Consider the following 16,352-nt stretch of genomic DNA (forward strand, 5'->3'; position numbering starts at 1 on the left):
AGATAAAAGTTCTCCTAGACTGGTATTTCAGAGTTGGAAACATTTGGAATGATGCAGTCCAAGCCTCTCATTTCACAGATGAGGCCCAGGGAGATACAGGAACTTGCCCAAGGTCACCCAGCTGGTTGGAGGCAGAGCCAGACCTGGAGCACGTGCTGCTTTGCACAGTATATACCTCTCTTCATAACCCTCCCTGCCCCCCGGAGCACCCAAATGAGGGCCTTGGGGAATTTCAGGGTGGTGTGTGTGTTTGCGGGGGAATTGCTAGGGGGTGTCCTATTGGCTGACAGGAGGCAAAGCTTACTCTGCTCATCACACATGTAGTTTTCATCACATCCCCAAGGCACTCATGAAGAACCCAGAGAGGCCACAGCACACAGCAGGGCCCTGCAGAGAGAACTACTCAATTAGTACCTGCTTTCTTTATCATTAGTCCCTGCTTTCTTTATCATCTAAGACACACCAGTGCTGTGGATCCAGATAACAGGACAAATATATAAAAACAAGATTCACTCAGAACCTGGAAACAAGTGGAGGATTTCGCTTTCCCTGCTTTTCTTCCCTTTAAGCGCATGCAAGTCCAGGAGAACAGCTTTTCAGAGGAAGCCTGGATAACTCGCCAGAGCAGCTGTGGGACTTGACTGGCAAGACAGGTTTAGGAAGCCGTGTTTGGGAGGAGACGGCTGCAGGAGACGCAGATGACACTCCATGCTGATCTTGGAAATTTCACACACAGTAAAAAATTCTAATTAGCAATCTGGGCCGAAAGCTGTTTCTGGGAGTTGCTCTCCAGGCATCAAGCTGTTCCGTGGCACGGGTGCCCACCCAGCCACGACTCGTTGTCCCTGCACACACATTTGCATTTCCCACTTCCCTCCCGGTGTTCTACATTCCTGCCATACTCTCTCCTTTTCACACCTGCATCAGCCACGCTCTTCTCTCAGGCCCTGCTCAAGAGCCTCGACCTCCTTGAAGCTTTTCCAGATCCTATCCAGCCCCAAATCACTCGTTTTTGTGGAATCCAAGATTCATTTCCTCCTGTATTCAGCACTTAGGTATCGAGTTTCTACTTGATTTATACTTATTTATCTTTTTATGTATATGTTCTGTCTCTTAAACTGGAATTAAGCCACTTACAGCAAGGGACAGATCCAGTTTCCTCCATGAATTCCAAATTCCTTCTTGGTGCAGAGCCACGTGAGTGCAGGCACCCCATACACTTCGGAAGTTGATGATGAGGGTGAAAATGATGATGATAATGGTGATGGAGAAGAATGAGAAGGAGAGAAGAAAGAGAGAAAACAAATTTGTCCTAAGGGACAAATTGAATAACTATTGAGATCAAACTCCAGGCCAAAGAAAAATCTGAGAAATGCTCAAATTTATGTTTGTGACACTTCTACTTGCCACGTTTGTCACATCTGGTTTCACAGGCCATTGTATCAGTGTGAAATGCAAAGCTGGATTGTTTCTTTCATTCCTTTCCTTGAGGACCACACTGTGATGGCGACTTTCATGTGTCCACTTGACTGGGCCACAGGGTACCCAGACATTTGGCCAAACATTATTCTGGATGTGGCTGTGCGGGAGTTTCTGGACGAGCCTCACTCACACAGCTGAATTGGCAGACTGAGTACAGAGACTGTGCTCCCTAATGTGAGTGGGCCTCATCAGTTGACCGAAGACCTGAATAGAATGAAAAGGCTGAGTCAGAGGGAACCCCTACTGTCTGACGGCTTGAGCTGGAACATGGGTCATTTCCTGCCTTTGAAATCTAACTGGAAAATCAGCTCTTCTTGGGACTCAGACCTGCCCACTTTTGGGCTGGAAACTACCCCACTGACTCTCCTGGTTCTCAGGCCTTCAGACTCGGACTGAAATTGCACCATTGGCTCTTTAGGGTGTTCAGTTTGCCAACTGCAGATCTTGGGACTTCACCTTCATAATCATGTGTGCCAATTCCTCATAATAAGCCTGTGCGTGTATGCACGCGTGTATGCCTGTCTCCTATTAGCGCTGTTTCTCTGAAGAGCCCTGATTAGCATACCCTTCTACCTGGACATCGTTGAGCAGCAGAAGTCTTGGCTCCACCACAAACCAGCAGTGAACATTAGATAAATAATTTAGCTTCTCTAAGCTGAGGTGTTTGCTTTTGCTTTTTAAAAATGCAAATTTTCACCAGGCACGGTGGCTCACGCCTATAATCCAAGCATTTTGGGAGGCCAAGGCGGGTGGATCACTTGAGGCCTGGAGTTCAAGACCAAGCTGGCTGACACAGCCAAACCCCATTTCCACTAAAAACTAGAAAACTTAGCTGGGCGTGGTGGGGCCTGGAATCCCAGCTACTTGGGAGGCTGAAGCATGAGAATCGTTTGAATCTGGGAGGCAGAGGTTGCAGTGAGCCAAGATTTTGCCACTGTACTCCAGCCTGGGCAACAGAGTGCGACTCTGGAAAAAAAAAAAATTAATTCAAATTTTATTGAAGAGAGGTTGGTTAACAGGTACAAACACACAATTAGGTAGAAGAAATTAGTTCTAACATTGGATAGCAGAGTAGGCTGACTATAGTTAACAAGAACGTATTGTATATTTCAAAATAGCTAGAAGAGAAGAGTTTAAATTTCCCAATACATAGAAATGATAAAAACTCAGGGTGATGGATACCCTAAATACCCTGACCTGATCATTTCACATTCTATGCATGTAACAAAATATCACGTGTACCTCATAAATGTGTACAAATATTATGTATCAATTAAAAATAAATAAATAAAAATACAAAATACAAAAATGCTTTTTAAAAACACAAATGTTCTGCTTACTTTACAGAGCTTTTGAAAGAAGCAAATGAAACAATAGAGGTGACAGTGTTTGTAAACTATAAACTGGAAGGGAAAGATAATACTATGATGTGGCTAACTACTTCTTTCTTTCTTTCTTTCTTTTCTTTTTTTTTTGAGACAGGGTCTTGCTCTGTTGCCCAGGCTGGAGTGCAGTGGCATGATCATGGCTCACTGCAGCCTCAACCTCCCAGACTCAAGTCATCTTCCTCTCAGCCTCCCAGGGAGCTGGGACCACAGGCACATGCCACCACACCCAGCTGATTTTTCTTATTTTGTAGAGACGAGGTCTCACTATGCTACCCAAGCTGGTCTCCAGACCCCTGGGCTCAAGCAATCCTCTGACCTTGGCCCCCCCAAAGTGCTGGAATTACAGGCATGAGCCACTAAGCCCAGCCAGTAACTACCTCTTGACCTCCGACCTGTGGCCCTTTGTCTACCTCTGTATTTCTCACTCCAGGGGATTTTCATTTACCAATTACATCTAAGATCTGTTGTGTCATCACCCCAAATTAAATATTTTATTTCTAAAATTAAGGTTTTTATCTCACTCCCCTCAGTATTTCTCCAATTCACAAGCAGCCTTACCAGTAACAAACCTATTATGTAGTAAGATTTGAGGGGCAATTTTGCCCTTCCCATCTCCATCTACCCAAATTCTTACCATGACTGAACAAAATATTCCTTTGGGTTAAGACCTTGTGTTGCCAGGAGAGTCCATCGAGAAAGCAAATAGACACAGAAGATCTATTATGTCCATATCTTGGCGTGGATTCATTCTTAGACTCCTCTTCAAAAGTAGAGAGCAAAGGAATGAGAAGTGAGATGGTATGATTTTAGACAAGGCAGGGGAAGAGATGCTGTCTGTGGAGGACTGGCTTGGATGGGACACAGCCTTGGGAAGCCCTGCCTAGCCAGAAGTCAGTAAAGGCAGGTGGGATGGGGTATGGAGGCAGGACAGGAGTTGGGGAGGGTTATGGAAAAAGGCTTCGCCGTAAGTCAAGGAAAGGTCAATCTTAAAGCAGTGTGGGTACTAGATTAATCTTTGTCCATTGAATACTTTTGTTTAGGGCTGGCTCTGTTCTTGTTTCTCCAGGCTTGAGACCAGATATTCTTATCAGCTCTCTCCTCCACTGGCCTATTCTACCTCCCTCAAGTCATCTCTCACTGCTGTTTTTAAATTCCACGTTGCTTGGATCCTGCCTTTGCGTCTGGTTCCCAAAAATGCAATTCTGCCTCAGGCCCCAAGGGTCACACCAGGACTGTGCTTGGCCTCTCAGCCTTGGTACTCCCCTTGATGGGTTTCCCCTGCTCTGAGCATTGTCTCCCTGGAGTATGGACTGATCCCAACATCCCTTTCCCGGAAGCCTCCTATGGCTTCAAAGTTATAAAACAACTGGCTCTCCCCTGATTCCTAACCTCTTCCTTATCTAAGTTTCTTTACAGTAATAACTGACATTCCTATGGTGAATTAGAATTTTGTGAAATTTTGTAGTTAACTATAATCTGTCACCCCAACACTCCACTGAAACTCTCAGCAAAAGATCACCAGTGATCACCTATTATTGCCGAAGCCAATAAACACATTTCATTTACTGTGTCGGTATCCTTTCTGCAGCTGACGGCTTTATTCAACACACCTTCATTTTTGTAGTTCTCTCCTGTCCAGGTTTCTACAGCACTGCTCTATGCTAGTTTTCCACAATATTGGCGATTGCTTTTATCTGCTCAGCATCCCTTTTCCTCACCTTGGTAATACCCCATCACCTTGAATAGAGTGGGCACATGATTCAGGTGGGCCAATCATAATACCAAATCCTTCTGTCCTCCCCGATTGGTCCAGGGATGGGTCACATGTCCCAAAGCAGACCAAGCAGAGATTTTTTCCCTGGACTTTCTAACTGAAGTTGATTGGGAATACACTTAATGAATTGGTTTTGCTGCTTAATACATACCCTCAAAATCTCAGTGGTTTTTAACAATCTAAATTTATTTTCTTGCCCAAGAGTCTACAAGTCAGATATGGTTCCAAGGAAGACAGCCAGGATTAGCTTCAGGTCCACTTCACAGATTTCCTTTTCCTCCCTGGACTGGTGACTACCTGGAGTTCTCTTTTCAGAGAGCAGCACAAGAATGCCTCGAAAAACTTTGGCCTGGAATTGTCACCCTCACTCCATCCACGTTTCTATTGCCCAAAGCAAGTCATGTGCCCAAGCCCACCATCAATGGGAAGATACCTCTGTGGGAGAAATTGTAGTCACTGAGCAATGGGTGGGGAGGTACAAGGCAAATATTCCTGTGTCGGGGGCGTGAAGAACCGTGTAGTCCAATCTGCCACACTCCCCCTTTCCTCTGTCACTCTAAAGATGGCACCAGGAGCCCCTGTGGCCATAGTCTCACCATGTGAAGCTGATCTGAGGATGAAGCCCAGAGGGCACAATCAGGTTCCCAGATCCAGTAGTCCAGCTCCACCCCTGCCTTCCCAGGTTTTAGTTACGAGTTAATGAATTTCCCTTTGAACTGGGATCCTGTCTCGAATACTGAGAGCCCTACAAATCTGTGCTCTTACCTCTTAGGCAGTTTTTGTTGGCCTTGTGTTCTGTACTTTATCTGGAATAGTGGTCAGCAAATTGTAGCCTATGGGGTAAATCCAGTGAGCATGCTGGTTTTGTAAATAAAGTCTTATTGCAACACAGTCACATCCATTTATACACATGTTGTCTGTGGCTGCTTTCACGCTGCAACGGCAGAGTTGAGTAGTTGTGACAGAGACCATATGGTCCACAAAACCTAAAATATTTACTATCTGGCCATTTACAGAAAAAGTGTGCTGAACACTGCTCTAAAAGATATTGGCCACTTGCTAACCCTGGCCAGTCTCATCCACCTGTATGCTGGTGAATCCCCGATCTGTTTCCCTGGCCCTGACCTCACCAGCGCACCTCAGAATAAATTCTGTACACCCTTTCCTGCTTGGATATTCTACAAGTTCCTCAAATTCAATGAGTCTCGGAACCAAACTCTGGTTCCCCTACGCTGGTTCCTCTTTCCTCTTCCCCACATCAGTGGATGGTGCTGCCTTCGTACTTAGCAGCCCCAGCTACAACAATCTTCAACTTTCCCTTCTTCCACCTTCCCCTACCCCATCAGCAGGTCATGCTGATTTTACTTCTAAACATTTCTTAATCCCTCTCCTTCTCCCCAGCCTTTCTCATATATCCTCACTTGAACCATAGCAGTCTCTAACTTGTCTCCTAGCTTGTGTTTCTCCCCTTAAACCACACCCAGCCACACCTGTGCCTCCAACAAGGGATTTTACAGCACTAAGCTTGCCCTGCTACCCTCTCATCTTTAGCTACTTAGCGGTTCCCCATTAAGAGTCAAGACTGACCTTGAACATCCAACACACAAAGCCCTCAATTTCCTGGCCCTGTCAGCCTCTCTATCCTTAGGGTAGGGTACTTATAGTTTGTATCACCCAAGGGTAATGTGGAATTGCTTCATGTGGATACATGCATACTCTGCTGTCTTTGCCTGCTGTGTGGATACATACACACTCTGCTGTCTTTGCCTGCTGTGTTCTGCCTGCTGCAAGCCCTGTTCACCCTTGACCTCCCTTCATGTGGCTAACTCATCTCAGGGCTCTCAATAGTCATCACCTCTTCTAGGTAGCCATCCCAGGCTGCACCTGCCTGCCCAGCCTGAGCTGGCTGCTTCTTCTTTGTTCCCTCCCACCCTTGTGCCGAAGTTAACTTGTAACATTGAGCCTACCTATTTATTTGCATGTCTGCCTGCTCACAGCCAGTTAAGCTCCTCATGCCTTATCCAATTTCATGTCCTGGGCTCCTGGCACAAAGTTAAGTATTTGGTGAACTGAGCTGAAATACAGCTCACATTACCTATTACTTAATGTTCAAAAAAGCCTTTAAGATAAATATTATCATTCCTACTCTATGAATTAGGAAACTTAATATCAGAGAATCTGCCCAAAGTCATACAGCTGATAAAGGTCAGAAGAACACACTTTAATCCAGGTCTACCAATCTTAAACTTTTCAAACCTCTGACCACAAAACCTGGGTTTTTTTCTGGATGGGTCTTTTTCTGTTAGTTGTAAAATATATTATGGTTATAAAAAACACACTTGACATAAGTGCATAGCTTTAAGAATAATAATAGTACAAATGCCCACGTAACACATCACCCAATTTAGAAAATAGAATGTTGCCAAACCTTTCAACCACTGTCAGAATTTTTGTGTTTATCATTTTTTGCCCCTTCCTTCCTTTTTCCTTCCTTCCTTCCTTCCTTTTTCCTTCCTTCCTTCCTTTCTTTCTTGACATAAGTGCATGTGTTTCTTTCTTTCTTTCTTTCTTTCTTTCTTTCTTTCTTTCTTTCTTTCTTTCTTTCTTTCTTTCTTTCTTTCTTTCTTTCCTTTTCTTTCCTTTTCTTTTTCAGACAGGGTGTCACTCTGTCCCCCAGGCCTCCCCCCCCCCCCCCCCTTCCTTCCCCCCCCCCTCCCCCCCCCTTCCTTTTCCCCCCCCCCCAAGAGTGCAGTGGAGCCATCACGGCCTATTGTACCTATACAGATCTCACCATGTTGCCCAGGCTCGTTTTGAACTCCTGAGCTCAAATGATCAGCTTGTCTCCGCTTCCTGAAGTGCTGAGATTATAGGCATGAGCCACAGCACCTGGTCCATCTTTTGCTTTTCATTAGGTCCTGCCACATATAGATAGATGTACTTTTAAACAATCTATTGTCTAATTTTGCATGCTTTTGAATAATATTGAATATAATCTTCTATGGATTTGCCATTATTATGTTTGTGGGATTCATCCACATTGCTGTGGCTACTAGGTGGTTGCAGGTAATTTCTTTCTTTTTTTTTTTGTTTTTGTTTTTGTTTTTTAATTTTTTTATTTTTTTATTTTTTATTATTATTATACTTTAAGTTCTAGGGTACATGTGCATAACGTGCAGGTTTGTTACATATGTATACTTGTGCCATGTTGCTGTGCTGCACCCATCAACTCGTCAGCACCCATCAACTCGTCATTTACATCAGGTATAACTCCCAATGCAATCCCTCCCCCCTCCCCCCTCCCCATGATAGGCCCCGGTGTGTGATGTTCCCCTTCCCGAGTCCAAGTGATCTCATTGTTCAGTTCCCACCTATGAGTGAGAACATGCGGTGTTTGGTTTTCTGTTCTTGTGATAGTTTGCTAAGAATGATGGTTTCCAGCTGCATCCATGTCCCTACAAAGGACACAAACTCATCCTTTTTTATGGCTGCATAGTATTCCATGGTGTATATGTGCCACATTTTCTTAATCCAGTCGGTTGCAGGTAATTTCATTGCTGTGTTCCATTTTATAAATGTATCAAAATTCATTTGCCCACTATTCCTGCTGATGGACATTTGAGCTGCTCGCCGCCACTTCCTAAAGTGCTGGGATTACAGGCATGAGCCACAGCACCTGGTCCATCCTTTGCTTTTCATTAGGTCTTCCCACAGACAGATAGATGGACATTTGAGCTGCTTCCAGTTTTTTGTTTGTTCGCAATTTTTTTTTTTTTTTTTTTTTTTTTTTTGCTATTACAAAGGGTGCTGTTATTCTTGTGCATCTCTTCTGCTGTCCAGGTATGGAAGTTTCTCTGGGGTATGTACATAAGAGTGAAATTCACATGTACTCCTTCGTCTTTACCAAATACTGTCAAACTCTTTCCAATGTCAATAGCATCAGCACTAAATAAGAGTTTCTTTTGCTCCACATCCTTATCAACATTTGGTATGCAAATTAAAAAAAAATTTTTTGCCAACAAGCAGGTGTAAAATGGTTCTCATTGGAGGTATTATTTTGTATTTTTCTGATTATTGGTGAAATTGAAGTATTTTATATGTTTATTAGCCATTTATATTTTTTCTTATGAAGACTGCCTATTTATACTTTTGCCCATTTTTCTACTAGGTTGTCTGACTTTTTCTTATTGACCTGAAGTAGTTATTTATATATTCTGGATGTGAATCCTTGGTCAGTCATATGTGTGAGAAATAAAGGTTCTGAGTTTGATTTTAGTTTTGTTTTGTTTTTTGAGACAGGGTCTCACTCTATTGCCCAGGCTGGAGCGCAGTGGCATGATCACAGGTCAGGGCAGCCTTGACCTCCCAGGCTGAGGTGATCTGATCCTCCTGCCTCAGCCTCCCCAAGTAGCTGAGACTACAGGCATGCGCCACCATGCTTGGCTAGTATTTTTGTATTAAGGTTCTCAGTTTCTGACTTATCTTTTTACACTTTATGGTGCCTATTGAGGTATAAAAGTTCTTAGTTTGGCTGGGCATGGTGGCTCATGCCTGTAAACCCAGCACTTTGGGAGGCCAAAGCAGGCAGATTGCTTGAGCCCAGGAGTTTGAGACCAACCTGGGCAACATAGTGAAACTCCATTTCTACAAAAAACACAAAAATTAGCTGGATGTGGTGGTGTGAGCCTGTAGTCCCAGCTACTCATGAGGCTCAGGTAGGAGGATGGCTTGAGCCTTGGAGATCAAGGCTTCGTCGTGCCAAGATTGCACCACTGCACTCCAGCCTGGACAACAGAGCAAGACCCTGTCTCCAAAAAAAAAAAAAAAGTTCTTAGTTTTATTGTAATTGCACTTATGAATCTTTGTCTATGTGGATTCTATTTTCTAATTTGTTTACGGGATCCTTCCCTATTGTAAGGTTATAGCCAGCACTTATTGAGTACTTTCTATGTTTCGGGTACTCCTTATCATCTCCCTTTTACAGGTGATGAAGACAAGGCTCAGAGAAATTGAGCAACTTGATGAGGTCATACAGCAAATAAGCAGTGGAGTCAGGATTTGAACCCAGACAGTCTGCCTTGTGTTTGCACTTTAACAATTGCCAAACTGCTGTTTATAGAGATGGTGTCATATGTTATTCTATAAGATTTAAAGTTTTGTCTCTCTCATCAAAGTCTCTAATCTGGACTTGGCTTATGATGTGAGATACCTGAATTAATCCATACCCTTCTCTACTTTGGCCCCTTAAAAGCTCCTAATTTGAGTAATGCTTATTGTAGCACAACTAGTATCAACTGAATTGTGCTAGAGATGAATTTAAAAAAAAAACATTTTATTCATGGGAACAATTGACACTGTGGACTGCTAGAAAGGGGAGGGAAGGAGGAGGGCATAGGTTGAAAAACTACCTATTGGTAACTATGCTCACTACCTGGATGCAAGAAACCCATGTAACAAACCTGCACATGTCCTCCTGTATCTACAAAAAAGTTGAGAGAGAGAGGAAAAAAAAAAAAAAGCTGTTTTGTTGATGCTGCCAGTGACTGATCCCAGGCAAGGTAGGCAAAATCTAACCCTGCTCTCTAAGTAAAATGATTTGGCACCAGAGTAGAGTTCTTCAAATTAACTGAAGAAGACAGACCTCCACGTTTCAGCCCTTTTTTTAGCTTTTGGCATCCCGTAAAGTGAACAGGATATCCCCTGAAGAAATCCCACGAGAGGTAGAGGCCGTCACAAAGTACGGAACAATCTCCACAGCTCTGCCTACACTGCTGGGACCAAAATAGTTCACATGGCATTCCTGCCGCCTCCTTGTGAACTGTGTGGGAAGGAACGCTGGTCACGAATTCTTCGTTTCAACCACCCCCACACACTAGGACAGCAGCAGCAACAGCAGTGACATCTTGGAATCTAGAGAACAGCACGTGGTAGGCTGTACATCAAATCTTCTCTGCATCATGTACCATCTTCCTCCAAAATTAGAGGTTTTAAACAAATGTAAAGAAATTGAAAATGATTTTTTAAATTAAGAAATAAAATGGGAACAAGTTGAGTATAGCAGAGTATCAACTAAAGAAAAAAAAAATCAAGCTTTTAAAGAATTAAACTTAGTTTTATTCAGAAGTCTCACTGAATTTTTTGAGGCCAGGAGTTCTAGACTGGTCTGGGAAACATAATGAGACCCCATCTCTACAAAAAAATTTAAAAATTGGCTGGGCACCGTGGCTCATGCCTGTAATCCCAGCACTTTGGGAGGCTGAGGTGGGCAGATCATGAGGTCAGGAGTTTGAGACCAGCCTGGCCAACATGGTAAAACCCTGTCTCCACTAAAAATACAAAAATTAGCCGAGAGTGATGGCGTGCACCTGTAATCCCAGGTACTCAGGAGGCTGAGGCAGGAGAATTGCTTGAACTCAGGAGGCAGAGGTTGCAGTGAGCTGAGATTGTACCATTGCACTCCAGCCTGGGCAACAGAGCAAGACTCCATCTTAAAAAAATAAATAAGGGCCGGGCGCGGTGGCTCAAGCCTCTAATCCCAGCACTTTGGGAGGCCGAGACGGGCAGATCACGAGGTCAGGAGATCGAGACCATCCTGGCTAACATGGTGAAACCCCGTCTCCACTAAAAATACAAAAAACTAGCCGGGCGATGTGGTGGGCGCCTGTAGTCCCAGGTACTCAGGAGGCTGAGGCAGGAGAATGGCGTAAACCCGGGAGGCTGAGCTTGCAGTGAGCTGAGATCCAGCCACTGCACTCCAGCCTGGGCGACAGAGCGAGACTCCGTCTCAAAAATAAATAAATAAATAAATAAATAAATAAATAAATAAGAATTAGCTGGGCATGGTGGTGCACACCTGTAGTCCCAGTTACTCAGGAAGCTGAGATGGGAAGATCACTTGAGCCTAGGAGGTCGAGGCTGCAGTGAGATGAAATTGTACAACTGCATTCCAGATCATGCCACTGCACTCCAGCCTGGGTGACAGAGCAAGACCTTGGGGAAAAAAAAAAAAAGAAGGAAGGAAGGAGGGAAGGAAGGAAGGAGGGAGAGAGGGAGGGAGGGAGGAAGGGGGGGGAAAGAAAGAGAAAGAAAGAAGGAAAGAAAGAAAGAAAGAAGGAAAGAAAGAAAGAAAGAAAGAAAAGAAAGAAAGAAAAAGAAAGAAAGAAAGAAAGAAAGAAAGGAAGAAAGGAAGGAAGGAAGGAAGGAAGGAAGGAAGGAAGGAAGGAAGGAAGGAAAAGGAAAAGAAAAGAAGGGAAGGGAAAAGAAAAGAAGGGAAGGGAAGAGGAAGGAAGGAAGAAAGAAAAGAAAAAAAAGAAAAGAAAAAAAGAAAAGAAAAGAGAAGAAAAGAAAGAAAACCCTCTAGGGAAACTAGAATTGTTGCTGAGTCTGTGAAGCAAACTCTCTCAAGATTAAGAGAAAGAAGACAGGAAAAATAAGAACAAGAAAGAAGGGAGAAAAAATTAAAATGACATGTGCCAGAGACAAGGAAATGTGGTTTCTTTTTCCCTCTTTAGATGACAATGAGCAGATTCTAAAATAACTTAGGTAACTAGGCATACAGTTGAGGACATGCTCTAGATAACAGAGTTGCCTGTAGGCACTGAGAAGCCTAAGGATCAATGGAGATCCCTGAAGTCTCAGGGCATGGTGACTCCTGCTCGTAATCCCAGCACTTTGGGAGGCTGAGGCTGGAGGATTGCTTGAGCCCAGGAGTTGGAGACCAGCCTGGGCAATACAGCAGACCTCATCTCTAGAAAAAATTTAAAAATTAGCCAGGCATGGTGACATGTGCCTGTGGTCTCAGCTACTCCGTAGGCTGAATTTTGGATCACTTCATCCCAGGAGTTCCAGGCTGCAATGCCATGATCACGCCACTGAACTTCAGCCTGGGTGACAGAGCAAGACAGGCCTATGGCCCAGGAGCAGTTATCTCAGATGGCTCCAAAGCAGCATTTCAGTTCACAGTTCATATGCAGGTGGTGAAAATTCAGTATTTGCAAAATCACATCAAACTTATGCCTAAATTACATTAAATCAGAATCACATCAAGGTTTGGGTGTAAGAGATACTCCTGGTTATAGATTGTAGACACATCATCACTAACCCCATCAGATGTTATCTTATATGCAATTAAAGGTAAGGACTAGGGTCATTTATCGTTTAAGAAACACAGTGACTGAAGCAAGACATGTGGGGGAGCCGTGTGCTCTGTCCTGTCTTTCCCTCTGGAGAGCTGCTCTGTCCTGCATTTCCCTCTGGAGAGCTGCTTCACCACAGAATCAAGGGTTCAAGCAGAAATTAGCAAACATGGCTTCTTAGGTTTGCTGCTTTGGCTCACTAGAGTATGGGGGCCAGATCACAAGCATCTCATGTACCAGGTTTTAAAAGTGTGGACTTTGAGGCCGGGCGCGGTGGCTCAAGCCTGTAATCCTAGCACTTTGGGAGGCCGAGACGGGCAGATCACGAGGTCAGAAGATCGAGACCATCCTGGCTAACACGGTGAAACCCCGTCTCTACTAAAAAATACAAAAAACTAGCCGAGCGAGGTGGCGGATGCCTGTAGTCCCAGCTACTCGGGAGGCTGAGGCAGGAGAATGGCGTAAACCCAGGAGGTGGAGCTTGCAGTGAGCTGAGATCCGGCCACTGCACTCCAGCCTGGGCGACAGAGCGAGACTCCATCTCAAAAAAAAAAAAAGTGTGGACTTTGGCCAGGCACGGTGGCTCATGCCTGTAATCCCAACACTTTGGGAGGCCGAGGCGGGCGGATCATGAGGTCAGGAGATGGAGACCATCCTGGCTAACACGGTGAAACCCTGACTCTACTAAAAATACAAAAAATTAGCCAGGCATGGTGGCCGGCACCTGTAGTCCCAGCTACTCAGGAGGCTGAGGCAGGAGAATGGCATGAACCCGGGGGGCGGAGCTTGCAGTGAGCCGAGATCGGGCCACTGCACTCCAGCCTGGGCGTTAGAGTGAGACTCCGTCTCAAAAAAAAAAAAAAAAAAAAAAGTGTGGACTTTATTATGTCAATGGGGAGGCTTCGAGGTATTTTAAACCAGAAGGTAACACACTCCATTTAATATTTTGCTTGTTAGCAACTGTACAACCACTTACAATCTGGCTGATAGAAAAATACTAAAGAGTGGTTGTACCAGGCTTGACTGGTTCCCCTCCCCCATGCCCCCATGGCATTCCCACTCATCCTGGTTGGTAGAGCTCACTTCTCACTAGGCGGGAAATAGCCAAGAATCACTTTCCCAGCCTCCCTTGCTGGTAGAACATGGGCATGTGACCCAGTCCCAGCCAATGGGATCTGAGGTGAAAGGATGCAGGGAGGATTCTGGAAAAGGCTTTCCTCCCTCAATGGACAAGGCCAGTACCACAGGGATAGCAGAGCAGAAAGGTGGAAGTGACAACATAATAGAACCACGTAGAGACATATTCCTCTGGAGATAGCAGATACTTATTGTTTAAGCCACTTTTATTTGGATATTCTGTTACTTGCACCTTAAAGCATGTGAAGAGAAAGAAGCATTAATGAAGTCACCAATATCAATTAATGTGATGTTATAGAAAACTTATCAGACCAGGCATGGCAGCTCACACCTGTAATCCCGTCACTTTGGGAGGCCGAGATGGGACAACTGTTTGAGGCCAGGAGTTCTAGACCAGTCTAGGAAAAATAGCGAGACCCTGTCCCTACAAAAAAATAGAAAAATATTAGCCAGGACCCGGTGTGGTGGCTCACACCTGTAATCCCAGCACTTTGGGAGGCCAAGACAAGGGGATCACTGGAGGTCAGGAGCTTGAGGCCAGCCTGGCCAACACCGTGAAACGCTGTCTCTACTAAAAATACAAAAATTAGCCAGGCATGGTGGTGTGAATGTGTAGTCCCAACTACACAGGAGGCTGAGGCAGGAGCATTGCTTGAACCCAGGAGGCGGAGGTTGCAGTGAGCTGAGATTGTGCCACTGCACTCCAGCCTAGGCAAGAGAGAGAGAGACTCATCTAAAAAAAAAAAAAATAGCTGAGCATGGTGGCATGCACCTGTATGTAGTCCCAGGTGGGAGGAACACTCGGGCCCAGGAATTTGAGGCTGCAGTGAGTCAAGATCACACCACTGCACTCCAGCCTGGGCAACAGAGCAAGACCCTGTCTCAAAAAATAAAATAAAATGTAATATAACAAATGGAGACCTTTTTCCTTCAGATATTTATTTGAAGTAAACCAGCCTCTTAAAATTGGGAATAGTTAACTACAATTGTTAGCTGTTCACTGAACATCTTGAGTGCTTAAGCAAGAAACTACACAATTTCTGAGATGACATGTCTTGCTTTTTCTCACATGTGAAATGACTTTTTCTCACTCTTTTCTCTCATTTGCACATTTCCCCTAAGAAACACTGAAAACTGTCCCTGCTCCCTTCTAGGCAGCAATTCTCTTTTCTTGAAGGTCTCTTTTTCATGAAGTCATGGAAATCAAAGCACATTATCTAAGAAAAACCTCAGCATTGTGTAAACAAAAGAAGGCAAGTATCAGGCTTCCGACAACAGTATAGAATCATGGTCTTTTTAAAGTGAGAAATACCTTACAGAGCATTTGTGGTCACACATTATTTGAATACAGGTAAAACCAGAACATCTCGTTAGAGTTCTTAAGATTAATAACAACATTTATCTTTCATCCTGAATTCATATATACAGTAGCTGGCAACTTTTCCGCAATTCCACCTGGTCCCATCTGAAGAAAACCCAATCCAGTCATCGCACATTGGGGTCCTACGGTCTACCACATTCCTCATTCAACGAATATTTACTAAGGATGTATCAAGCACTGGCACTGAGATTTAATCGCTCGGATCTTTTTTGCTCATATTGCTTACAATATTTCTGGGAACACATGACTTTTTCATATGCAATCAATTTTTAAAATATCAATGAGAAACACTACATATGTGATAGAGGACCGGAATTGCCAGGTAGAGATGGGAGATGGTAGCTGCTTTGGGTTAGTCAGTGTCTCCTCCTTTTCCATCGACTTGGACAAATGTTTACATCGGAGATGATCTGATTCTGGCCCCGACAAGCGCGGGCACCCGTTGCGGAGGGCCGCCCGGATTGCCCCCTGGGCAGTGCGGCCCGGAGGATGCAGACACTGGCCCGGCGGGAGGAGGACGCGGTGCGAGCCGTGCGGCCCCGGGAGGCCGCAGACCGCCGGTCTCCCCGCCAACACCTCGCTTCGGAGGAGGAGAGGAGGCCGCGCACGGCCTGGCTGGAAGCACCTGCGGCCGCGCGGGGGCGGGAGCCAGGTGGCCTCGGCGCGCCAGCCTAGCCCGGGCACCGAGCAGGAAGTGGCTGCGGCGCGGCCCGGGCGCGGCCTCCTCGCGGTGCAACCGGGCAGGGAGGCGGCCGCAGCCTGAGCCGGAGCCTGAGCGCCGGGAGCAAGACCTCATGGCAGCGTTGGCGCCCGCGGGCCCCGGGGACGCCGCCTCGGCCGCCCTGGACGAGCTGTCACTGAATTTCACGTACGGGGCGCCAGGCGTCGGCAACGGCTCCCTCTCGGGCGCCTGGTACCGCAGGAACCAGGTAAGGGCCGCCCCGCAGCTCCCGCAGCCCGGTGGGGACACGGCCGGGGCGGCTGCCTCCGGGAGCCTCTGCTCCTCGGCCGCTTTCCTGCCAGCTCTCAGGAAGACACCCGGGCTCTCCGAGTGGAAA

The 16,352-nt window shown here is 45.5% G+C and overlaps 2 protein-coding genes across 2 annotated transcripts in view; both read left to right on the forward strand.

The window, feature by feature from the left end:
• The window catches only part of RIDA (reactive intermediate imine deaminase A homolog), a 319,353-nt gene that overhangs the window by 108,592 nt on the left and 194,409 nt on the right, over positions 1 to 16,352 (forward strand). The window lies entirely within an intron of this gene.
• The window catches only part of NIPAL2 (NIPA like domain containing 2), a 106,189-nt gene continuing 105,709 nt past the window's right edge, over positions 15,873 to 16,352 (forward strand). Inside the window, exon 1 of the mRNA XM_050801210.1 lies at positions 15,873 to 16,223. Within this exon, the coding sequence (XP_050657167.1) occupies positions 16,089 to 16,223 (135 nt within the window). The 5' untranslated portion in view covers positions 15,873 to 16,088. The remainder of the gene's footprint in view (positions 16,224 to 16,352) is intronic.

The sequence above is a fragment of the Macaca thibetana genome, chromosome 8, assembly GCF_024542745.1.
Source record: "Macaca thibetana thibetana isolate TM-01 chromosome 8, ASM2454274v1, whole genome shotgun sequence".
Lineage (NCBI taxonomy): Eukaryota > Metazoa > Chordata > Mammalia > Primates > Cercopithecidae > Macaca > Macaca thibetana.